This window comes from Megalopta genalis, chromosome 4, assembly GCF_051020955.1.
Source record: "Megalopta genalis isolate 19385.01 chromosome 4, iyMegGena1_principal, whole genome shotgun sequence".
In the NCBI taxonomy this organism is placed as follows: Eukaryota; Metazoa; Arthropoda; class Insecta; order Hymenoptera; family Halictidae; genus Megalopta; species Megalopta genalis.
The window spans coordinates 11584004-11611317 of NC_135016.1; the positions used below are offsets into that span (position 1 = coordinate 11584004).

General features: G+C 40.8%; 1 protein-coding gene across 1 annotated transcript in view; it reads left to right on the forward strand.

Moving 5' to 3' along the window:
• The window catches only part of Glurb (metabotropic glutamate receptor B), a 471226-nt gene that overhangs the window by 203010 nt on the left and 240902 nt on the right, over positions 1-27314 (forward strand). The window contains exon 2 of the mRNA XM_076521310.1: positions 593-6430. Within this exon, the coding sequence (XP_076377425.1) occupies positions 625-6430 (5806 nt within the window). The 5' untranslated portion in view covers positions 593-624. The remainder of the gene's footprint in view (positions 1-592; positions 6431-27314) is intronic.

The window sequence follows — 27314 nt, forward strand, 5'->3', positions numbered from 1 at the left end:
TAATTATGCATCGCAATTATTAAAACTTAAATTAATTTATATTATCTAAAGGTTGTGTTCCGCCGATTTCAAGTTACATCAATTATTTTGAACCCACATAACAATGTCGATCTGTAGAGATTTGAGGCAGCAGCGAAATGAGAGCTATTCGTTAACTATTATTGCTTCACTATTATCACGCACAAATATCCACAGTCATTGATCAACGGTATCCACAGCACCCGACGAAACAATTCAAACTAAAGTTGAATCGCGAAAATTAACAAGCAACCTAAGCCTTTCACAGCGCCGTAATAACTTCGAGAAGCGAATTCCGTTCAGCAATCGCAATCTCGAATTTGCAATCAAACTTTCTGCTACAAAGGAGATTTCCTGAATTCGATTCACTGAAAATAAAGTTAGATTAACATCCGCCGCATCACTGTTTGCCGAATCTCCCGATCCGCTAGCAGACTTGCCCAAAACCAGCGTTCCCGTTTCAATTCCTCTTCCATTGCCAGCCGTCCGCGTGATTTCGACCATGCCAAGTCCATAATACCGTCATCACCGATTCCTCCCAGTTCTAATCGTCTATTAATTGTCTCTGTTGCAGGATCGAGACATGACCGCCAGGGGAGAAAGGTGATGCGTCGGAACAACTGTTGGCTGGCCATCCTGGCCGTTTCGACGGCGCTGCCAATTCTGCGTCACGGTTCGGCTCGGGAGCGAGTGCCGGTCGTTTATGGCAGCCAGATAGACCGCAGCAAGTCAGCGTATCATGCTAATCGAGGATCGTTACATAGCACCGGTGCCGTCGACGAAACAGACGCAATATATCGCGACGAAACAACCGCTGGACCCGTGTCGTACATATCGGGAAGCAACGAGCCCAATTCTCTGAGTAAAAACGATCGTCAGACAGGCTGGATAACCAGCAGTAGTCCCGATATAACCTGGCAGAGCACTGGACATGCGAATCTGGTCGATCGTGTCAACGAGAATCGAGAAAATGCAGAGTCATACAGGGATGCTAGAAAGCCTGTCGACACCAGCTCCAAAGAGCATTCTACGGGATCGATCGACTCCGTGGCGTTACAGGATCGATCGCAGACGGCGAACGGATCGCTAGCTGGCATCGATAAGACCCAGGAACCGGTCAGCAGGTCACAAGTTTCGGGAGAGCGACGTTTATCCTGGATCTATCGCGGAAAGGTGAACGTATCGCCTGGGACGATCGACGACGTGATACACAAAGATCGTGAGACCGTAAGGGAAACGTCGGCGATTCCCAAAGGAAGAAGAGGGATCCACATCGGAGGGAGGGATCGACAAGCATTCCGTGGTCGCACGACCCAGTCGCATCGGGGTCGTGGGTATTACAGTCACGTAGAAAGCAGTTCCCGCGATGATGACACCGTGACGAGGTCCCGAGGTGATGGCGAAACGAGAACCGGTTTCGAAAATTCGCCAGAAGATCGTGAATCCCCCGATCGGGTTACTGGAAATACTTTCAATGGAGTCGATATTGGATTCGAAGGTCCTGGGGTCACAGCACGATCTAGGGAAGACTCTGGTAGTAGATATGCAATAGGCAATGCGGATCGTTTTGGGAGACATGTGTCGATAGGTAGTGGAGTGATTCAGACTGCTCGAGGCAAGATTGGGGGATCACTTCGTGGAGGTGTTGAGAGGATTAGGAAGAAGCTGGATGAACAGCATAGGGGGGACAGTTTGAGAAGAGATGGTGATCTGGTGTATGCAGAGTCTAGAAAGAAGGTTGATCTTGAGGAACTTGGTTCCATGGAATTGAAGACGGAAGAAACTGACATGTTTGCGAAGTCTAGAAAGAAGCTAGATGTTGATCATCATGGTCCAGACTCATTGAGATCGAAGGCAAAAGAAGCTAATGTGTTTTCAATGGCTAGAAAGAAATTGTATATCGATGATCATGGTTCAGCTTCTTTAAAATCGGGTGAAGACGAAACTGATGTCTTTTCGAAGTCTAAGAAGAAGCTAGATGCTGATCACCGTGGTTCAGAGTTCTTCAGACAATTGAATAAAGAAACTGAAGTGTCTGCAAAGTCTGCGAAGAGGCTAAATATTCATCAACAAGTGTCGGGCATTTTTCGATCGAAGAAGAAAGAAGCTCGAGTATTTTCGAAGTCTAGGAAAAAGCTAAAAGATGATGGACAGGGTTCAGATTTTTCGGATTCCAGGAAAAGTAAAGCCACGTTTACACAAACGAAGAAGATAGTTGATCAGCATCGGGACATAGATTTGCGAGGACCTGCTAAAGCAGAGGTTACAACATTTCAGGAGTCCAAAAATAATGTCGCGAAGAATGAACCGCAGTTTTCGGAGCTTTTGATCACTGCTGAGGCAGAAGATCGGAACCTGAAGGAGCAGCCGCAGGTCTTGGCACATTCGAGATCTACAGAAGAAGAGAAAGAAGCAAAAATGTCCGACAACAAGGTAGACATCGATTATCAACAGCGCTTCTTAAATGTTAGAGGATCCAGAGAAAACTCCGAAGAGCAGAACTTAGAAGAGAAATTACTCTCACATTTCGCGACGTCCTCGACAGAACACGTTGAAGCACCTGAACACCTTGGACGAAAGTACGAAGTTGATCATCCACAGTTTGATCCTCTCGCAAATCCTCCAGTCGATCGAAAAATCGCGAACCAGCTTCGACCATTATATCTTTGGAGACCAAGAACCAGAGACGACAGATCACTCTACAGCCTGCTGACAGGAAAGCGTCGCGATCGCAGGAATGCGGAAACCTCTCTACAAAGTGGCTCGACCGTGGATCCCGACGAAACCGGAATAAATCCTGCGGAATCTCGGTCGCCGTTTGAGCAAGGATCCGCGAACCGCAGTCCCGTGAGACGAGAAGACGAAGAGGATGTTTTCGAGTCTTGTAAATCTGCGGCGCCGGTGACGGGACGAGCGACGGTGTCCAGTGTCTCGCCGGAACAAAGATCGACGGTAAACAACGGGGTTCGCGATGACAATGGCGAGCCTTGTACGACGGCACCCATCCCGGCTGATCCTGGAACGAGCCCCGACTTCCGTTTCGCTTCCGATCGTCCTTCGAACAGCTGGAGAAACGAGGAATTCGACGCGGCCGATCCGTCTGGCAAAGGATTCCACGGTTTAGGTGTTGCTAATGAGTTTCTTGCCCCGCCTACGACGACAGCGAGAACTCCGAGCAACTCGACGGCGAGTTTAAAGGACACACAGCTCGAGAATGCGGCGTTAATCGCGCCAGCTGCTGAATCAGAGGATCGAACAGATACGCGGCGAGCTGCTAACGAGGATTTGAGGGTTGCGGCCGTGGCTGCTGGTAATGGGGACTTTGACGGGATAGATTGCGCGGAGAAAAATGTGAAGTTGAGTGGATCGAACGACCGTGATAAGGATAGTCGAGAGCCGGGAACAGATAGATCCAATTATACTGCCAATGAGAGTCGGGAAGATCGACGAGACGGGGCGAGGCGGGACGAAGAGTGTTCCGGTGAGAATCAGAGAAATGATTATATGCCTGCTGATGGGTCAGACGATTTAAAGTTTAACGAACGGGGTCGGGGAGATAAGGGTAATGTCCAGATGGCTAGGGCCACCGATTCTGGGAGTTATGATATGAATAGGGAGGATCATGGCTATGGGAAGAGTGCCGAGGAACGATTTAGTGAAGGACGATTCAGTGAGGGACGATTTAGTGAGGATTATGGGCGTGATCGTGTGGATGATGGGCAATTGAGTGGGAGAAGTGACGGTGCGAGGGATCGTTACAGTGTGTCAAACGGTGGACCAGGTTTTTCAATGGGTGACAGGGAAGTTGGTGACGTAGCACGGAAGTTCGATTATAGCAGGAATCGTGGGGACAATGGTGAGTTCAGTGGACGAAGTGAAAACAATGTTGGTGGACAAGGGAACGTTCCCAGGAATAATCAAAGTATGTTGAATGAAGGACTCGTTCGTTTAACAGGTGATAACGAAGAGAACGGTGTTCAAGTCGAAGAATTACGTGATGGGAATGATCACGAGGATAGCGAACATTTTGGTCGGACAGGTGACATTCAGAAGACGAACCAGGTCGTATCGAATAAAGAATCTCTACATTCAACGAACCACAATCAAGTATTAAATAATGAAATGAATCGCAAGGATGATGGTGACTCGAGCAATCAAAATAATAGCGACAAGGAGAATCAAAGTGCATCGAATGGTGAACCTATTTACTCATTAAATCATAACAAAGAAACAGGCGTCTTAGCTGAAAAATTACATCTCGAGCGTGACCGTGCAAACAACATACAATCGAATATGCGGAATAACATCGACAAGAATACCCGGACTGTTTTGAACAATGGACCAGTAGGCTCGACGAATGACAACAAACGAAACAGCACTAACGCCGAGCAATCAACCCGCCGGATCAATCGCACATACGCGGACGAAACCGTCATCACGAAGCCAAACCAAAGTACATCAAACAGCAGTCCAGCAAATTTACCAACTCCCACTAAAGAAACAGTCGTCGAATCAACTAGACCATCACAATCGCCTAAATACCAGCAGAACGAGACCGTAAACGAAACTTTGGCGCACCGCACAGTCTCGGCTAACACAGGATCGATCTCCGCAACCGTCGATTCAAAGGATGATCGAGCGCCGCGAACGATAAACGTCTCCTGTCCCTTGACCAACGATACAACTAATAAAACTAACGACGCAGCAGATAAAGAAGCTCGAGAGGAACGGAAGCACGCCGATAAGAAGGCTAAAAAGGAGCCGGCGGTGGCATCATCGATGAAAAGATCGACGTCGAAGGGCGCAACAAAGGAGTCTGGGAACGCTCCCACGGATTCCGAGCGTGGCAGGCAGGCGATCGGGCGAAATTCCGCGTACCCGAAGAGCGATATGAACACTGCCGACGTGGAAAGAGAGAGCCGGATCCCCGGGACGAACGACGAAACAGCCGGCGATCGATTGGCACGGCGAAAGCCAGCGAAAGGATATCCGAGGAATTCGAACAACTCCGAAAATCCGGAGTACCAGCCTACGGAGGCCATAATTAATCCCGAGGTTAACGAGACCGTCTCGAGAGCGACGTTCGGCTCCTCGAAAATCGTAGCAAAAGAAGCAAAAGAAGCAAAATCGATCTCGTTAGGGCCGAATTATCGGCAGGGTTTCGACGAGGAAGTTAATGAGCAGCGGATTGACGGCTTGGTAATTGTTTCCGAAGGGCCTGGGTCTTTGAAGCAAAACAGAGAATCGATGCCCGATGACGAACCGGACGCTGATTTTCTCAGAACGAAAGGACTTCGAAAGGAAAAGAGATCGAGATCTTCAAAAAATTTCGAACCGAGTTCAACAACTTTACCGAATAGCCTTGACTCCTTATCAGCTGATGCATCCTCCAAGATCAGTTCCGACGACATCTCGAGACCAACTTCGTCGGGGACTACAGAAGATCAATCAGCCATTACCAGCGAAATCTACGAACCAGTGACTTCGTGGATCGAAGACCCAGTGACATCGGCAGACGGCCAGGATCTCGAAAACTCCCTCGAGCCTTTAAAATCCGTGGCAAAGGGAGCAAAGGGAGTCGAATCGACCTCGTTAAAGCCGGATTATCGGCCAGGTTTTAACGACGAATTTAATGAACGACGGGTAGTCTCGCTAATTGCGTCCGAAGGATTTGGATCTTTGTATCGAAACAGTGGATCCATGCCGGTTGACGAACCGGTCGCTGACGTTCCCGAAATGCAAAGGCTCCGAAAGGAGAAGAGATCGAAGCCTTCAAAAAATTTCGATCCGAGTTCGACAGCTTTACCGAATAGCACTGACATCTTATCAGCTGTTGCATCCTCCAAGATCAGCCCCGTTGATATCGCAAGGCCAACTACGTCGGGCTCTACAGGAGATCGATCGGTCGTTCCGAGCGAGAGCTATGAACCCGTGACTTCGTGGAGCGAGCAATCTAGCCCAGTGTTCTGGACAGACAGCAGCCAGAATCCAGAAATCTCGCCGGCGTCTTTGAGCAACGAGGAGCTGGATCGCTCGTCGGAGCTTGACTCCACGGTTGCCAGCTTAGAGACCGAGGACGACGTTCGTTTGAGCCTGTACGACGAGCTAGCAGGATCCGATAACGCTTCGTCACACGACTTGGAACGCCGAAATTGGCCGGTGAAACACAGCGCGGTTGTGGAGGGCGATCTCGTGTTGGGCGGTCTGATGATGGTGCACGAGAGAGAAGACTCCATCACCTGTGGCCCTGTGATGCCGCAAGGTGGAGTGCAAGCTTTGGAAGCTATGCTGTACACCCTGGACTGGTTGAACGACCAAGACTTTGTGCCTGGCGTGAAAATCGGTGCACACATTCTCGACGACTGCGACAAGGACACCTACGGGTTAGAAATGGCTGTGGACTTCATCAAAGGTAGGTGCACCCGTTCGTGTTCGTCTTGCTTCACCGGGATTGCGGATCGCTCAGAATTATGATTGACGGGTTATTGAAGCGTGTACCACTTTTGGAAAGCATGCTGGTAGCGTGGACGGGAATGCTGGTTTGAGCGATGAGTCGTCACAAAGTGTATTAGCTTTGCGGCGGATACCGTTGCCGAAGCTGATGGATTGCAACGCGATGTAGCAACGTTGTTCACGTTGTAATTTAAGAAGGAGAAGATCGAATTTAAAATCGCGTCGATTGATTCGGAAATGGGGCAAATTCGCGGGCTCGTAACTTCGGTACAAACGATCGTATCGATATCATCGAACAATCATCCGAAAGTCTAGGATCTGTACTTTTAAATGGTTCGACTATGTTTTTGCTGCATTGTTTTATGAGAAAGTTGTAGCAGCATAAACAGCAGTTCGCATATTTTTAAGAAGTTTGTTCGTATTGTAATTATGTAATCTTACGTAGCTTAAACAAAATTTTTCACGCAAGTTACGTTTAGATCGGACGAAAGTAGGTACCGACGTCTATAAAATGAGTATTTTGTGGTTGCTGCACGATTTTTTGCAACTGCGTTATCCAAGTTCAAAACGGAAGTCGTTTTTTCGGTTTTAATTGATCCCGGAAAGCGAAGGAATTAGACCAAACATTTCTCTCGTAAACATTTCGTAAGTCTTTTGGTTTTATTAACATTTTTATGCGTCAGGTTCTATTAAAAGCATCCACGAATTTGGTTCCGATCGATTCAGTGTGACCTAAGTTTTTTGTGCAAGCATTGTGGGACATTCCTCGGAAAACGTAAAAAGCACTCTGACATGTAACCCCGTTTCTATATTTATGCGTCTTTACCGTGTGCCTGTGTGTATTTTGTCCCGATGGATCATTAACGTACCGCTTTCATCAAAATACCGCTGTGACCCAAACGTTCTCGTTTTTCTCCTTAAATTTAGTTTACTTTTATATAAAAAGTAGAACGGTATGCATTCTAGCTTAACGACCGTAAAAAAAGCTTTCTTTTTAGCCTGGCTGTTACTCGAGCAATCTTCAGACATTTCAAGTAACTAAAAAGAAAAGAGAGTAATTCAGAACGTAGTTCACAAAAAGTTTATTAATTGTTTTCATTCGAAAGAGTATCCTTACGAAAAGATTCGCAACGTCGAATAGAATTGATAAGCACATGAAGCATTTTCTTGGGGTCTTTCGTGACTCCAGGAAAGTGTTCCGTATACTAATTTTCCGTTGGATGGTAAAGTCGAGTACGAAATTTCTGCGACGTCTGTTACATATTTAGATACTGTAAGCACGAGGTCTGTGTTTGACGTGTTATAACGAATTTTTAAACAGATCTACTTCGTAGTCTGAGGGAACTACTTAGCGCTCGGAAGAGAACTCGAGAAATTTCGCCAGAAACTCCTTGTTGGCTCTTGTGTGGATGTTTTGGAAATTGCTTCGAAGAAGCATCATTTAATTAATACAGAAATTTCTGATTCCGATCGTCGAGACAGTAGAATTTCAACGGAGTGCATCTCCTCGGATGCAACGGCAGCGAAATAAATGCAACTTTTTCTTCCAGTGTTGTATTCCGATATAGGATCCCAAATACTTTTTTAAAGAACATATGCAGATTTATTAATTCGTGAAGAAAATACAGTTTTATTAAAATATACTTCGAATAATCTTAATTCTTCATTAAATGAAATGAAATTATATTAAATACCGACAGTAATACCCGATCTTAAAAAGTGAAGTTCAATGTGTCCAGAAATAGTGCATTAAAAATCAAGAAGGTACATTTGAATGTTTGTTGTTAATTCTATAAGTTGATGAAGTAGTATTTGTTGTTAATTATATAAGTTGATAAACATTTAATATGAAAAATTATAAATATGTGGCACATGATCGAAGAAATACATTGATTTGTTGCATTGAACTCCGAATTGTAATATCAACAACGAATTCCTATACTCGCTGAAAGAACCGTGACTAGTTTTTATAAACCACATTTCGTCATTAATATTTCGCGGAGACTTTTTAGATCTGACACTATGAATTTTTCACTTCTGCCCTATGTGTCGTATGGATCTCGGTGGTTTATCCAGCGAAACTCTTCGAGAATTCTCTGTTCGAATTACACCAGGTGGTCGGAGACATTGACGCCAGCCGCAGCCACGGAAATATTACTTAATTTCTCACGTTGACACTTTTGTGTTCTGCCGTTGAAAAACGCGGCGCGCGGGAAACAAAAGGTAAACCGGCCGTGCCAAGAACGAGCCGCGCGCTGTTCGTTTTAATTACTCTCTCCTGCCTTCAATACCGGGAGAGGGCGGCTCGTATTAACAGTTAGCGGAGGATCATTTATTCGGAAATTAATACTTTCGCTCGTTGCTGCTAATTATCGCATTCGGGACAATTAATTCCGCCGGTCTTCGACGATCCTGTGCAGTAGCCCGCCAATTTCGCGGAACAGAATTACCGTCATTTTATGCGAGACTGCATTCAGAAAATTACATTATACCGTGCATACCTGTCCATTGAAAACTTCAACTCGCATGAAGATCCGCTTAATTAGTACCCTAGCTGTAGCTTACGAACCGCCAGCGTGGAAAATCTGCCGCTGAGCGATCGTCGCATCGATTCAACTGCACGAAGTTCATGAAACTTCGTGGCTATGATACACGCGGCTGAATTTTTCTGCAGAGGGAAGCGGTATGAATGAAACAGCGTAGCTCTTAACGTAGCATTGATGAACAACAATTTAAAGCGACGTTTGTTCATCTCGTACTAAATGGCAGTTCGCATTCAGATACCACAGTAATGGGAGAAAATCCCGGAAATGACGATTTTACGAAGAGCTGCGAACTCTCATAATATAACAAATCTAAATGATGAGGTGATTATTTGCGGGGAAAAGGGAGATTTCATTATAGAAAAATCAATAGCCAAGATGAATTATCATTCAGATGAATGTTGATTAATTTCTGAGACGTTTGCTTCTTCTAATGTTGCTGGATGTTTTAAGTACATACTAACGAATCGAACAAGTGATGCGAGTCAACGAGTTCGGCACCTGAATTGTAACTACTAATTCCGTGAAAGACCCCCGAACTCTGAGCCAATTATTTCTTCTGTCATTAGAAGTCTGTTAATCAGTGTTTGTAACTAACGAATCGAACGAGTAGTATAAGTCAACGAGTTCGACAGTTCGATCGGAGTGATTAATCGCGTACGACATCGTCGGGCTCTGAGACGTTTGCTTTTTCCGATGTCGTGGAACAACTTTCGTTCACGTATTCCCCAGGTAGCCAGGTCATTACCGTCGACGAGAACGCTGCGCCACAAATGAACGGCTTCCATCGAGCATTCCCGACGCGACGCTTCTTCACTGTCGAACTCGTCGCGTGGACTCGCAAACCTTGTCCTCCCAGAATCCGCTGTGGAAACTTCAGAGGCCAGACAGAAAGTTCTAACGCGGGCAATACTTCGCCGAAATCACGGCGGGACCGATGCTCCATATGGAAAATTTCTGCCGCGAGAAAAGTGCCACCGGCAGTGCGAGGGAGCACGGGAAATTACCTTTAAACTTTCCTGCTTGATGAAATTCTCCGTTTTTCCAGAACCAGTGCCAACCTATTATTCATCGCGAGCGCCATGGTTTATCAAGTAAATCACGCGGCTCCGGAACTTTTGTTAGGCACCGACTGAAAGTCAACGAGCGAATTGGCCGGGTTCATTATATCGGATGACAAAAAGAATTGAACGAATTACTCGGTAAAATATGTATTTTTGTCAGAGTTTTCTGCAATCTGTGATGAAGTTGTAACGTAGAGAAATATACGGACATCGATCTTTGTGAATTAATATTGAAACATGTGTCTAATTATTTTGTATATAATTTGTCCGACTAGTGGCGTGCACATACTACTGATAGCGATTAGTAATGTTTACTTCTTTGTGAATATATTAATAATATTTGACAAGGTGCCAGAAAGAATTTTGAAAGTCAATGAATGATCTATATAATATAGTTCAAGTCTTATGTATAATTTATTCTGACCACAAACGAATCTATACTACTAATATGGTTAATAATGAATTGCATCAACATTCAATTGTTTCTGCATGGTCAAAATTTATACTATTAAAAGTAGACTGAAGGCTAAAGAAAACAAGCATGGACTATACACAACGTATAGATCTCGTCTGACTAAAGAGTTACCAATGCCACTGATGTCATTAATAATAAGTCACATAATCAGCTTGGTCTACTTTGAGTGTTCAAAGCAAACTATATAGAAGGAATAACAGAGAAATTGATGGATCGAAGTATAATTCATTTAACGTGTAATCAATCTTGCATAGACTTTTTCTGACCAATACTGTGCTCGTACCACCAAGTCAATCAATATTTAAATGTATTAAGCTTTATTCTTTTCAAACTGATTATCATTTCACTTGATTTTTCAAATAATTTTCAAATAATATTATCATTTCACAAAATGAACGAAGGGCATCCAAAAGGTGAAAAGTCCGTGCATTTTAAAATGATTTACGATAACATCTAAATCGCGAAAATCTGGTTTGCGAACAGACGAGAAAATGAACAATAAATTAACCGAAAGCAAACAATATCGATCATTCAGGCTATCGAACTGCCAACCCGTTGTGAAATCTCGCTACGCCTCGATGATTAAAATTCTGCAGAAATATTTATCGTATAGCCGAAACGCTTCTCACCCCTCTCTCTCTCTCTCTCTCTCTCTCTTTCTCTCTCTTCGCGGCTCTCCCAACGCAGTTTCGAACATTGGACATTTAATCACACTTCCTGCGCCCAAATAAAACATGCACACGCAGAACTTCCGTTCCCACGTGCGTGCGAATTTCACCGTAGATTGAACTAAACCATTTAACAAATTACTACGACATTTTAATTAACACGCGGCCCGCGTTTTTGTTATCATAGCTGGGAGTTCCGCAGGCTTTTCACTCCGGCTACATCGTCGGGCTTCGAACGGATTAAACGAGAACATCGGTGGAGCTGCTTCAGCTATCATTTCAACGTCGGAAAAACCGTGAACCGTGAAACGCGATGGAGAAGGAACAAAACCCGTCGGGGGCCGGTAAGAAGGGAAAACGGTTTTTTAATTAAACGCGTTGCACACGTCAAACTGATATCGTATCGCACACTGCGAGAGAGGGCGTTAAGGTTTCCGGCGACGATATTACAGCATCGAGCACAGCCATGCGAATTAAAGCAGCCTTGTATTTACCTTGCGGGAAACTTCCTCACCGAACGATTTCTTTTTTGGGAAAAAGGAAGACTGTAACGAACCTCTTTTTGACTAGATGAAGAATAAAATGATTTAATATTTAACAGAAAATATTAATAACGTAACAGCAATTGTTTGATCTACCGAAACAAATACGATATTTCAATTCGCCTGTGTAACTAAACTCTTTACGAAAAAATATTTATTTACAAGCTTCTTGATCAATCACTTTCAAGACGTGTGTGTTTCTCAATGTATTTTGTTCATTGTGTTCTTTGCAATTCATCATGCAACAGTCTACGGAGTCATACGTGTCCAATATATTATTCTGCGAGCAGCATTCAAAGTTGCAGGAAAATCGACCGATGTCACGCAGCTGCGTTTCTTCGGCAGGTTTCCATGTCCCAGCGAATTCATTCAAAAGATACAAAAAACGACACGATTACCACACATCGACTGCATATTGTGTTCCCCATATTTACAGTACCATATTGACACTGTCTGTTGGTCAAACAGCTGGTAACGTCAATGAGAACCGGGTTAACGTTGGTATTTGCAGCAAGTAGAAATATCGAGCATTGATCAGCCATCGAGCCGAAGTGCTCTCGTCACGTGGACCTTGGTACATTCACATTATTCATCTCGGTAATGAAGCCTCGCACTGAAATATGTTTGCCTACTGCTCTCTGCTTCCATCGGGAACGTGATTGCCTATTCTACGTACATTTTTCCAGGACAGAATTACGTTTCGAGCAGTACTCGAATCGCAGTTGGAAAGTGCTCTATAAATTCCCACTGTATTCAAACCAACTTGATCGCTGCCATCATTCGATAATCACTAGGTCGAGGATCTTGATGCATTTATGGCTTGCGGAGCATTGTTAAATATAAGAAAGAATTTGTATAATCGCAAAGGAATAACGTTATTATTTCAATTTCGTTACAGTGGCTCTTCTAATCAACGAAGTAAATAGTTGTTCTAATTAAATTTTTTAAAAATACCTATTGCATAAAATAATGAAAACACTGTTTTTCGATGCAGTATCGAACATTATTTCATATCCTAAATAATCGACAGTCTGTTCTAATTTTAATCGTGCATGTAGCTTTCAAAATGAAATAATTAATTATAGTGACTCTACAAACATTGATGTAAATGTTTCTCAATTTGAAATTATTTTATTTCTATGCTTTAGTACATATATATAAAACTTACTTTATTCTACACTAATTGGATCATCATTTGAATTTCAGATATCTGATAAATCGAACGTCATCGATCTATAATATTTGGCTCTCCATGAAAGCTTTCTGATCTATTTACTTTTAATATCATTGACCCATCCTATCGGCTTTAATCACAGTTCGTATGTACTGCCCGGCTTTGTTTACCCGTGTAAATTGCCCTGTGCACGGTTGATCTATGCTACTTGTTTATACATGGTATAAGTGCCTAATAACTGGTCCGCTCAGTAATTGATTTGTATTGCTTGTCTCTCTTTATCGCTATATCCAAATATGCACTTTTCTGTATGAATAATCGTCGACTTGTGTCACTCGTGAAATGAAAACAGAAATACAAGCGTCCCGAGATTTGTCGTTTGCCTAAACTCTCAGCGACCATTTCGCGCAAATATTACGACAACTTCGGCTTACCGTCTTCTAGTAATCACTTAGGTTGTTGGATCTGTCAGAGTGGAATGTTTACGAGTTTTTTTACGCTGTAGCAACGTCCTACTTAAACAACACTTATGTTTTCAGGGGGTGTATCCAATTCCATTGGAAATCGCCATTTTATTGCTGAATTCCCCGCGGAGACTTGAACGATAAGCTCTTTAGAATTCAATTTCCTTGAGGAGGATATCGTAAATGCAGGGACGTTGCGGTGCCAGTTTACTGTGATACGGTTTGCATTCCTGATAGATATACATTAGACGGGATTCGGAACAGTCTCGGCAAGTAATTATAGTTCCCAGAATCTCGGCGATTGTCCATTTCCGTTGAAACCTTTCCTCCGTCGAAACGTGACCGTTAAACGAACCGTGCTCCGATCACATTTTTTTCTTTTTCGTACTTCAAATTTAATGAGACTATCGTTTATTCGAATGTATCGCGGTGACTACGATTGCTTTTGTGATACCGGGTACAGTTGCAATGATTCGTTTTTAATTTCATACGAATGTTACAAGGTACCGAGCGATTTTTATTATGCAGCACGTGCACGAACGTTACGAATTTCGTAATTAACAGAATTAACGACAAAATGTGGTCGCTCTTAGTATTTCTATCGGAAAATTATTGCTACGATTGCATCGAGCAATCTGCAAATCGATGAATTGTTTTCAATAATTGCTTCATCGTCGTAACAGCTAGATTAATTAAATTTGAGAGGAAAATATATATCGTTCACTCGAGTCACTACAATATCATAATACTCAGTCAAACTTTGTACTTTCAGTAGAATTATTAATCATAAGAATTGATTATTAAATGTGAACAAATAATTCTCTACATATGTGCGGGACGATATATTCGATAATTGGCAATTTATCGACTTATTCCAATTATTATATATGTAATAAACCTATTACACCTATTACTGCAAAATGTTTTCAAGCCCCTATTTCACCATATATTTTTACATAAGTAATTAAAGCGTTTGTTAAAACTAACTCCAGCGACGAGCATCAGAATTTAAGCTCCACTCATTCTCCAGGCATTGTGAAATTAACATTGTCCTGCAAAAGCGGCCGGAAACATTAGACAATGCAGTTAAAACTACCGCGAATACTTTATTGTACACAAATCATGAAAATGTTCACCGGGACCATGAAATAATAACAAGCGCGCGACTCACCACGTTTATCATTCTTCTCTTTCCCGGCAAAAACAAATGCGTCTTTATTGTTGCCCACGCCGCGTGTACCGGAAGTGGAATTTCGCGACAGAAGTCGCTCTTTCGACTTCGTTCGGAATGAATCTCTTTGTCCGTTCGGGAAGAGAAATTCAACGTCCGAGAGCATGACAGTCGACCGGTGGATACGTTTAAACTGGGGAAATCATGCTGTCGCTTTCCGAACGAATCACGTCGGGGCCTCGCTAAGGGAACCACGCTACCATATAATCGGACAGGCGATGACTTTCGATACAGATTCCCACGGTTTTTCCGCGATGCGAATACGGAATCAGCGTACTAGGTACGTGCCCGCTATGACTTCGAAACGGTGGCCGTGTTTTCGATTTTAGAAGTTCCGCCGAGAAAGAGGAAGCCCTCTTCTGATCTTGTTTTGCCGCAACGGGAATACTAATTCCGAAACGAAGACTGGTTTTTGTGCGCAGGGCCTCCTCGGGAACTTCGTGCGTCCTGAAGCGAATTACCCAATTCCGGGAAGGCTATTTTAATTCTCTGCTGCGACGATAACGTCTTCCAGATTCCCTTCAAGATAGGATAATTAAAGTGAAACGTATTTCTCTCGCGTTCCTTTCAGTGGAAAAGTAAATTAGACAGTGCCGGAGATTGCATCGAGTTTTACAAATATTGAAATATTTAACTTTTTCAATTTAAGTGCAACGAGGCGAATGAAACGAAGGCGCACTTGGTCGGACACAATCGAAATTACTTAATTGATTTTCGATTGAAAGTGGAATAGAAGCGTGATTGGTCAGGCAACAATGAATAAAATTCATTTAAATAAGATGACTAAAATGAATAAAATAAATAAGATTCATTGACATTAAATATTTATTCAACCAAGTGGAATGAAAGAGAATTTGGTCAGATAAGTTGGTAAGAAATCTAGATTGTGTGTAATGAATTGGAATATGTATGAGTAGAATGAGAATTTATTTAGTCAGACGTCCAGTCGAAAATGCTTGGTAGAATGTTCTACCAGTTTGAATATGCTACCAGAATGTATTTAATCGGACATGCACTCGAGAAGCTTCGTTGAAGTGTTGACAATGAATTTTTATATCAGCAAGTGGAACAAAAGAGCATTGTGTAATAGGTGAGACTTACCCTTGGAAAGTAAACGAGCATGGTAGATAAGAAAGGATCGATACCGTATCGGTACACCGTGGATGCAGAGCTTCGGCGAGCTTCCTGTTATATCCTGGAAGCTCGATATCGCCTGTCGGTAAAGCTGTAATGTTCCGCAAGCTCGAGTCGATAAGTTCTCGTTGCGATTCGCTTACGACCGTCAGATAAACTTGCAGGAAGAAGATTCCATCGATAACTGCGTGTTGTGCCGATAACTGTAACACCTTTTATATCAAGATCCAATAAATTCAATGATAATGAAGTGATAAACAATTTGGAACGAGAATTTTTCAAATAACAGCAGTAAGTAACACCTGAGAATTATTATCATTATATCTAGTGAAATTATTTAGAATAAAACTTGTATGGAAAATATAATTATCTTCACTAATATATTAATATGATACAATGACTGCTGTTGAATTTTGCTGTCTTCACTGAAACATAATATTCGATTGCTTATTTTATTCCTACGTGACATTTCTCTTGCTGTCCCAATTTTACACCATGCTCATTTCGGACATTTCTTGTAACGAAAGTCATTGCGCGAGAGAATGCTATTGTAATTGCTATACAAAGTGGTAGGCAAATGAAGAGGAATGAAAACAACTCCGAGCTAGGGAAGCGATAATGCGAGGGAATAAATTAATTGGACCTACTCGAAAAGAGCAGCACGCCAACGCGACGCATGTAAAATTTAATAAACCGTACAAGGGAATGTTGTATTATTCAACGACCGCCCGCCGTTTAAACAATACCATATCTGGCCGTTGCCAGCAATTAATAATACAGGCCTCAACCTTAACACGTCGACCTGTAAACCGATAACAATGAAAATTTCATAAGTCTCGGATAATTCATTCGATAACACAATTAAAAAGTTACGAATCGGTACGATGAAAAAAAACGGCCGAAAACATTCATTCTTTTTATTCAATATAATCATTTATGTCTTCTTCTGAACACACATTGACTGGATAAATGTAAGAACTAATGTTTCGTTTCCAAAACCATACAATCAAGCGAAAAGAATAGCATCGAATTTTTATTGGAATATTTGACGGTTCAAATAAAATCGCCATCGATCGACTATTTTCCAACGTCGCCTTGAAAAATGACAGTTTCATTCCAAAGAACCGCGTCGTCGAAGCTAATTAAGAGCACTTGTCAGTCTCGCGCTTCCTGGGCGCGAAATGAAAAAACTTCAACGAGGCGTGCGTCGATCGAGAGCACATTTTTACCGTTGGCTTCTAGCTCGTCGAATATTTCGCTGCTCGTAGAAACTTCGTTTCCTCGAAACCGCTACACAAATGTTATTCCACGGTTTTATGGGTTCCAATTGTTGGCTCGTGATCGCGCATTCACGAACCGGTATTACCAGCGCTCGGACGGGCTAGCGTACGAATTGTTGACATTTTTACACCATGAAAATTATGTGCGCCCGAACCCTGCGAACGAGCGGCTCGGGTGAGCACCCTCTTGACAAAATAAATGCACGCGAGCGCAGTTGCAATAACAACGGTCTCGTATACCGGGCGGAATGTCGCCGGCCCGCGTGTTTTAAGCGCCGCTCGTAAAAGTATTAATAAAACTCGTTACCGTCTTGAACGCGGGCAGCATCGCGTCAGCGGGATTAACCCGCGGCGCCACGAAACGTGTTTTACGTGCATTCGTCGCCACAATGTCGAGAACGATGATATTGGGCGAAAGCATTAATGGCGGCCGCAACACTGCATACTTTTTCCTGTGTAATTTTGTATAATTTTCTTTTACTACGGTACACACATTGTAGATCCAGTTGTAGATTTATACATCTGTAATCATGGCAGGTAAGCAAGCGAGATGAGAGTGTATTTGGTCAGACGGTAAGTATACATTTTGTATCAGATGCCAGTCGATGAGTTTTTATATTTTCAAGTGGAATAACACTGTGTATTTAGTCAGAATAGCTGTCGAGATTTCTGATTGAAGCCTTAACAATGAATTTTTATATTTCCCACTGGAATAAAAGCAAAGTTGGTCAGACTAACTCTTGAATTTGTTTATAGACTCCTGGGAAGTAATTATTGTATACGTAAGTAGAATGAGAATGCACATAGGTAGACATACCATCTAAATATCTTGTTACAGCCATCAAGACAGTTAATAAGCCAATAATTAACAAATACCTGAATTCTTTATTTGATCTGAAGCCAGACAAACGACCACACAATTTCACATCTAACGAACAACCGAAGAACCGTGGAAACATTTTTTCCGGTTTTGTGCTTCGAGAGTTGTAATTTGGTAGTTTCACCGCGTAGACTGGTGTTACAGCAGCTAAAAAATTAGTGCCCGCCATTGTGGCAGCCGCAGAAGGTTGTAAAGTGTAACCAGATGGTCGGTGGACCGTCAACGACCTTTCGCTATCAGTGGAAACGAGCTTTCCGCGAGGTACGAATTTTTCCGGGGTGGACGTTATCGTGAGCATTGAACGCGACGATTTGTCACGTGTCCCTTCCTGACAGTCGATCTGGAAACATTATTTTGCATGAAAGAATGAGATAAATGCAGGGGTTAATGGTAAAATCGAATGGCAGCCAGCTTGCGAACGGAACGTAGAACAGTGGGAGCAACGATTCTCGATCGATTCGTTGTAATTTTCTTTTTTTGGGGGGCGTGTATCGAACAGAAAAATCCTGTAGCCATCAGTCATCGTGAATCATCGTTTCAGAGTTTTCTGGTGCACCTCAGGCCGCAGCTTGAAAAAGTTTTTATTAAAATGTGCAATAAAGCCTGAAGAATGTATACTCCTGTTCCCTTGTTGGAGAGATACACGTCTTCGTTTAACACTTTTATGGTGTTCCATGAATCAAGTTTACGAAACTTTTTGAATTACCACTTTATCAAGGTCTAATTTATTGAATCCTGTAAATATGTTTTTACCTTGTTCTGTAATTCATTTTAATTATTCTACTAGCATTGTAATATTGAATTTTAGTGGAGTTTCGAAAGACGTGCACCTGTTTGCACCTGTAAATTTGTCTGAACGCAGTAGGAGGATTAAAATCGCGACGACTCGCTAAGGATTCAAAGTTTATGTTGCGTGAATTTGCGCGAGCTGGGAAACTTTCGTCGCGCGAATCGAGAAATCTTCCACGGTATAGCTCGTGATAATAAGAAAAATAATTGAGCAATTAGGAGCACGGAGGTGATCGCGGAGCAGACCTCCTCCATCTGATAACAGAACTTCACGTTATTACCGTGACGGTTTCTATTTCAGCCGCAGTTTTGTCATCGTCGTAAGTAACTTTTTACAATTTCTTCAGGAGAAACGTCTTGGTACGTAGCACCGTGTTATTGTCGAGCTCCTTGAACAATGTCTAATTGAATGCTTTGTAACTTTCGCTTAAGTTTAACTTTTGGTCTGCGCTTGTCAAATCTCACTTATTATGTTTTCTACGGAGAAGCACGTGACAGCTGTGCTGAAGAAGTTTTCAATGATTGTTTGATACGGAGAAGGTCGAAGTGGATTATGCATTCAGTGGTCGGACAGTTGTATGCCATAGTATGATCATTAAAATAGTAGATTGAATAATTTTAATATATTATATGCGACACAATTTGTAGAAGAAATAATGTCTGCAAGATTTTTAGATAATTAACTAGAAATAGTAAGTGAAATATAAGTCAATAATTACTTCGACGTAAAATCTATATTAAATTAAGTTTATATTAAGTTATTAACCATTGCGTTAATGTATATTCTCAGCACGTTCTGAAGGGCAAAATAATTACTTTCTAATTTCAGTAGAATATTATAATACTTTCCCTTACAGTAGAATATGTCATGCATGAGCAGACAATTTAATATCCAAATGTGGTAACAAAGAACTGATAACTGCATTGAAGTGATAACTGCATCGCTACAATATTCAGAAAATAAAATGTACTGTTTTTGAACAACAGAAATTGTTACGAACAAGTGAAATTGTCTAGTGCGTGGTCAGACACGATTTAAATATTATTTAATTTTTCTCTTACGACTGCACAGTATCTACGAATGTAACCATTGAATGGCTAATGACGAAAATTCATAGAAAATACATACGTAGCACTTGAAGCTATCGCAGAGTCATATATGAAAACGTGAATTTCCTGTTTGGATACTGATTATCCAAGAGCAGACCAGTTCAAATATCTCATAAATGTAGGAACCATCCCCTTGAAGCTCCAACGCTCGTGGGACGGTCCCTAACCGAATGGTCGGTGGTTGGATACAGACCTAATTTGGTACAGTCGACATAGTAGTTCAAGAAACACGACGTGACGTGCACTTTCTATTTATGAGGTTGGAAAAAAATAGAATTGCCAATCTGTTCAATTTTCGTGGAATAGGATTCACTGGAGACAAATAATTAAAAAGAGAACAGAAATTGAGGAATAATGAGACTTGATAAGAATAATAAAATGCAAGATAGAAAAATCAGTAGGATATATATTCGAAAAGTATAAAAGTTAGCTGAATTAATTCAAATCCCTCGAACAGAACTTGTTTAATTATTGGCAAGGTTATATTATATAAGGAACAGAAATTCAAGAATAATAAGACTTGATAAGAAGAATAAAATGCAAGATAGAAAAATCAGTAGGATATATATTCGAGAAGTATAAAAGTTAGTTGAATTAATTCAAATCCCCAGAACAGAACTTGTTTAATTATTGGCAAGGTTATATTATATAAGGAACAGAAATTCAAGAATAATAAGACTTGATAAGAAGAATAAAATGCAAGGTAGAAAAATCAGTAGGATATATATTCGAGAAGTATAAAAGTTAGCTGAATTAATTCAAATCCCTCGAACAGAACTTGTTTAATTATTGGCAAGGTTATTTTATATAAGGAACAGAAATTCAAGAATAATAAGTCTTGATAAGAAGAATAAAATGCAAGATAGAAAAATCAGTAGGATATATATTCGAGAAGTATAAAAGTTAGCTGAATGAATTCAAATCCCTAGAACGGAACTTGTTTAATTATTGGCAAGTAGAATAAGACCAGAGACACGAGCGAATAAGATATATTAAAAATTTCCATGAGAGAAATTCATTTGACAAGCACACAAACTACTATCTGTTTTTATTTGTTTATTCTCGTGCAAGCCTCCGGTTAATGTTTATACAGGTTTTGAATATGTACGACATTTTGTAAATAGCTACTTCATCATTCTATGAAAGGCTCTTACTTTGATTACTCTATCAAACTTCGTAGAATTAATGGTCTGCAAAGAAGAGTCGACTTTAAGAATGATTAAGCAAAAATTACGCGAACAAATGGTAGAATTTTAAATTGGTTGAACCAGTTAGATAGTCTGAAAGGAACGCATCCTATTTACAAACGTCGGAAACGTCGCAGTTGAAAAACAGAGTCCAGCGAAAACTAACGTGTTTGTTGTCCAGGTAAACGCGAGCTGAAGCAATATTTGTTGCCAACACACGAACTGGGATCTGTTAAACAATGTAGCAAGAACGCGAGGTGTTCTACCTTAATGCATGTACCGGGGAACAATAGAAATGGAGATGCATTCTCAGCTGCAAACAATCGAAACGCGATCGCGGAAACTATCTTACGAATTCTCCATCGAACGGTTAAATAATAGAAACACTGAAGTGTTCAGAATTCATCAATTTTTATGCCACGAGTAGAATGTTCCCTGCTAAATTTCGTTGCACCGCCAGGAAAATAAAATGGCAGCACGTCGACGGGGCCATGGAGTAATGGAAATTCAATATGAAACTATCGAGGGCCTTGATGTAGTCAATTTTTACAGCGAGCACTCCTGAGTTTATCGTATCAACTTGACCAACCGCGTTTCATCGAGCGTTTAAACTTTTCTTGACCAACGAAACTGCACATCAAACGCAAGGTCCTTTTGCCGGGATGAAATCGACCGACCCGGCAGCCTCGCACAGCGAATGCTCGCCGAATCATAAATTCGTACCATCGACAAAAGATTTTTCTCCTTTCAAGTTTCGCACACTTGCACGCTACTAATTAGATTAATTAGGTACCCAATCGTCCCCACCGGTGGTGAGCATTCAATGATTTGAGTAATTAGTTCAATACTCCAACACGAACACATTGTTCTCACATTTTGTACTGTATATAATATTGTTAATCTATTAAATATATAATAATATAAATATATAAATATATAATATATAAATATATAATATATATTATATAATAATATAAATATATAATAGATATATATATATATATATATCTATTAATTTATTTAACTTTCTATAGTACAAGTTTTGTAAATTGCTATAGAAGTTTTACATATCGCGAAATCAGCAAATATCAATCGATAGACATAAATTATATATTACGTATAAATTAACAACGAATGCACAGATGTCTTAAAGTAGGAACTAAAAACCACGATGCATTATCTCCTTGATTAGGAAGGAAAAATATACTATAAAATACTTTATAATACTATTTACTATAATACTATTTATATACTATTATACTGTAAATACTTTAGCCACGTTGTGGTTAAAAACGCAATTAAATTTAAAAAAAACAGGATAAACCAGCATTTGATTTCAGTATTATATCGAGAGGGTTAATATAAATATAATAATAATATATAAATACAAATATTTAGCAACAGATTCGATTCATAAAATATGCAATATAATTTCAATTTTTAACGAAGTGCATACAATTGATCTGACTTTCCTTGTGCATAAACTTCGACAGCATTTTTGAATAAATGACAGTGTTGAAAATAGTTAGAATAAAACGATTATCATAGAAATGAGATTTCGAGTAATATAGATAACTAATTGGTACTCTAAACTACGTTCTTAAAGAATTAATAACTGTTATCAGCACAATTAATCGGGGCTACGAATGAAACAAACGACACTTATCAACGAGTTATAAAAGTCGCGTGACAGTGAACGTGTTGAAGCACGAACAGAATTAACATAAATTCTTTCAGAATTATACGATCTTGGCGAAGGAGCATTCGAGTGTGCACAAAGTCTTCGAATCGTTGAGAACTGCTCGCGGCATGCACTTAGATTGAACGGCAGCAAGAGCAGTCGAGCGATCTGCAATTTTTGGCTGCTCACCGAATGGCTCGCGACAGCGTCTGATATTCTCAATTGCGCTGAAATTGCGCCACGCGTTTTCCATGCCACCCCGGCCCATGAATAATGGAATTTCTGCTATCGCGTACCAGGGCCCGCAACAAAATCACTTTTTCAACGGTCGAACGCCGCGATAACAACCAGAAATTAATGTCCAACACGAAAGATCGGATACCTGGCGACGTCGGCGGAGTCGAAACTTTGTTCTACACTGACATAATCGTGCGACAGAGGCACATAAAGTCTGTTATTAATGTACGCGGGAAACGCTAACTGAGAATCAGACGCGGAACCGATTCACCCTCAGTTGGAGCTTAAAATATTGCCACCGTTGATAATCACATATAATTAATCGTATATAATTTCGTACACTTTTAACAGCAATCTCTGTTGCCTCTCGCTTCTTATTTATCATTCGATTATTCAATACGTCGGCTCTCACATTTCTCACAACATTCGATGATTCCATTAGACCGTGCCATCTTAATAATGAGTATGAAATTGTATACTCAGCCCCATTGTTTTCAATTGAACTTCTCGCGTAATGCAGGCTTCGTACGTAATGATCGCTCATGAATGTTGTTGTCGTGTCTAGAATATTATAATATATATATATATAATTGCTCGAGTTTCTCTCCTAATCTGATATCGATCATAAATATACTTAAAGTGAAATAAAATTGCAACGATGGAGGATTATTCTATATATATATATATATATATATATATATATATATATATATATATATATATATATATTATATATTATATAGATCTATATTATTCTATCTATTATATAATTATATATTATTATATATTATTATTATTATATATATATATATATATATATATATATATATATATATAGAATAATCCTCCATCGTTGCAATTTTATTTCCCTTTAAGTATATTTATGATCGATATCAGATTAGGAGAGAAACTCGAGCAATTGTTTCGAAATGAAACCGTGCACCACGGTGGTTTCAAAGAATTCTTGGTCGGCCGTTTTTATTAAACAGTGGCGTTCTAGCTTCGGGTGTTATTTTTAAAGGTTTCCTGCCCGGTCCGCGGACAAGAGGGGGGAAAGATAAAGAAGGAAAGACGAAACGTGCAATTACACGCGAGCCTGTGGCCCGTTCCCAGGCAAAATTGCCTCGTAAACCATCCTTATCGCACAAATATAGCGTTCGCTGCGTAAAGGATAATATTCACTTAGGGTATCGCGCAAGTAAAAATTGAACACTTTCGTTCGCCGGGTCCTCGAACCGGATTCTCGTTAGTCGGCACGCGGTCTGCACATGCTCGATCCGTGCACCACCCCCCGCGCCACCCTCGGACCTGTCACACAGCTCGCTCATTACTGCCACTTAACTTTCCTCGTAATTTTTATCGTTGCGCCAAGTGTACCAAAAGAAAGGCTCCATTAACCGACGGTAACGACCCAACAATAATGTAGCCGTAAAATGATACTGTGCTTAGAACGACAAACACGGGAACTGCACCTGTCACGATCGCATGAACTACTTATGGTCGCACGCCCAACCGGCCCAACTGTACGAAACATCGACAATGCAATTCTTGCAGTCGAAGTTTTAATTAACAACGAACCGACCGGGCGCTAAAATTGACTAACGCGTGATTTAGATTTTTCATCATTTTTATTCACAATGTGTGCTTGGATTACGATAAGAAGGCTCGGTAGGTTAAACGCACGTCGAAACTCTAATTGAGCATTTACAAACCGTTCGCGTAAGATTCGTTTGTACAGTTATATCTGAGAGCGTATAATCTATATAATAAATATTTGCTGAAGTAATGAATTTTCAACGTTCCCTTTCATCCACGCGAAAAAGTCCAGTTCAGTTTCATTGTTTGTCCAAAAAATATAATGGAATGTTAGAAATAAATTTTAAACATGCGATGAGAATAAAAATATATTTTAATAATAGAGGAGCAAAATAAATTGTTGAGATATTCATGAGCTTGTAATATTTACAAGAAAAACCTGAAAGTAATTTATGTAACACAGAAGTTGCACAATGTTGCAGCCTTTGAAACGTTTGACGAACTATTCCATTCTCTTTCGCGGTAACACATTCTGAATTCTACTTGTCTGACGAGATACAGTCTTATTCCACTTTAAAGCAAATGTACACTCTATTCGGCGCATCGAGTTCTATATAATTCAGAGCTTACTTACCAGATTAAATGCCCGTGTCCTTCCATTTGACCAACCAGTGTACACATCTGATCCCATGTCCTCTGACAGCGTAATGTATTGTGTGCTACTTGTTTCGCCTTCTGAACAAATCAATCTACTTGTCAGGCTAGCATCTACACGTGCTCAGATTAGCATATGGTACGCTGAATACGCAGCATGCACGTCTCGTTCTTCATGTCAAACTACATGTCGAGCGAATCCACTTGGCGATGTATTAGGTCTACCGGAAAGTTCTGTCCGTTTTTGAATTCAAATATAACACAATTTTCATACATTGAATAATATTTATTGTAGAATATACTTTCCATCGTTACTTATGACTTCTTGCCAGCGTGATGGCAACATGCAAATGCCATTTTTAAAAAATGATTTATTTTTAGAGGCGAAGAACTCAACTAGTGCTTGGTTGACATCAGCTTCAGTTTTGAACTTTTTTTCCTGTAAAAAGTTTTGCAAAGAGAGAAACAAGTGATAATCGGAGGGTGCTAGGTCTGGGGAGTATGGTGGATGCGACAGAATTTCCCAGCCTATCTCTGCGATTTTCTGACGAGTCGCCAAAGCAGCATGTGGTCTGGCATTGTCATCGGTAGCCATGTTTTCACGATCGCGTCTCACTTAATAATGACATGAGACATCTTTGTTTCAGTTTATTTAGGAGAGTACATGTGTGCAAATGCAATGATAAAGAGAGATAGTCATATATGTCTCAAATCAACATGTGCATATGGATTGAAACTTGAAGTGAAACTATCGGACAGAACTTTCCGGTAGACCTAACACATCTAGGTATTTTGTTCCAATTGCTTCTTTAATTTCCATTCGATGTTCCAGCTGTGCCGTTACAAATTATTGGTTAGACTGCCAGGACTTTGTCAAATCTTTGTTCCAAGGCTATGGAGTCGTACGCAATCGTTGCAAAAATTCTACGCGATTTTGTGGTCCATATTTTAGTGACTAGTGAAGAAAGTGAAATGTTTTGCAACAATGTTACAAAACTACACTATCTAAAAATATATTAAATTTTACAGTTCCCGTGACACTAATTCGTTTGCTAGTTCTGAAAATTAATATTTATTGTAATATATACGAACAGAGCCTGAATTTTCCTAATGAAATAAGAAAAAGTTCAAATATCGTACGGTATGATAAATTTTAACTTTCTCTTATGTCAGTTTCATCAATTAAATTAAATTGACTTTGTGGTAGTTTTAGGGGCTGATATTCGACACTGAACAAATTAAACGGTTCTACTTTCTTACATTTGCGGTAAAAACTGCAGGCTTCTCGGTATTGCTGCTTTTCTAATTTTATACTTCGTTCAGAAAATTCAACGACAGCAAAAGATCGTAACAATCGATGAATCGAGAGTTTCCACCTCGGAGCAACGTCGTGATCGAATCGGATACTGGCAAGCATTCGAAGTCCCTATCACAAGTGATGGCAGTCTGAGGAATCTCTGGATCTCGATGCATTTTTTCGGCCGCGCAGGTAGATGGTATCGGGATACCCTTTCAGAGAAACTATTCCCGCGTCACCTCCGGCAGCTGTGCGCTTTTATTCGAGCGGATTCACGCATGCAAATGTCGAGGGCGAATCAGGGGATATTGGAAGGGACCTTGATAGCGCCGGCGCCGGTCAAAATCCTCGGCGGCGATGAAATTAGGTTTTCAAATTTTAAAGCGGATATCCCAGTGCCCCCGTTCCGCCGCAGGTCTTACATAAACTCCAGCGCGATATCGGCAGAAAAAACCTTTCAATAAGACTCCCGAATACTGTGCACGAAAATACCCGGGATATATCGGAGGTACGCGCCTTGTCCCGAACGAGGTCAGATCGGGGTTCCCAAGTTCGGAGGAACAAGCGGCTGCTTTTTACTCGTTACCCGACCAATCAGATATCGCGATCGAATTTACAGCGATACGATAAAATCGCGAGCGTCGATACGCGTGCGAATTTCAGAAACGGTCAAAAGAATTTTTGGGATGTCGATTTGAATGCTGGCAGCCTCGATGTACTTCGGTTGAAAAATGTTGGTTATTTGTAAACGAGCACAGAATTTTTCTGTGCAACCAAATAGCACAAAGTGAAGGATAGAAATATTTAGACAGATTGCTTCTTGTATTATTTGTCTGGCTACTGGTAGTCAGGTACCACTTTATTCAGAATATAGTCTTTTGTAACAAAGTAACTAAT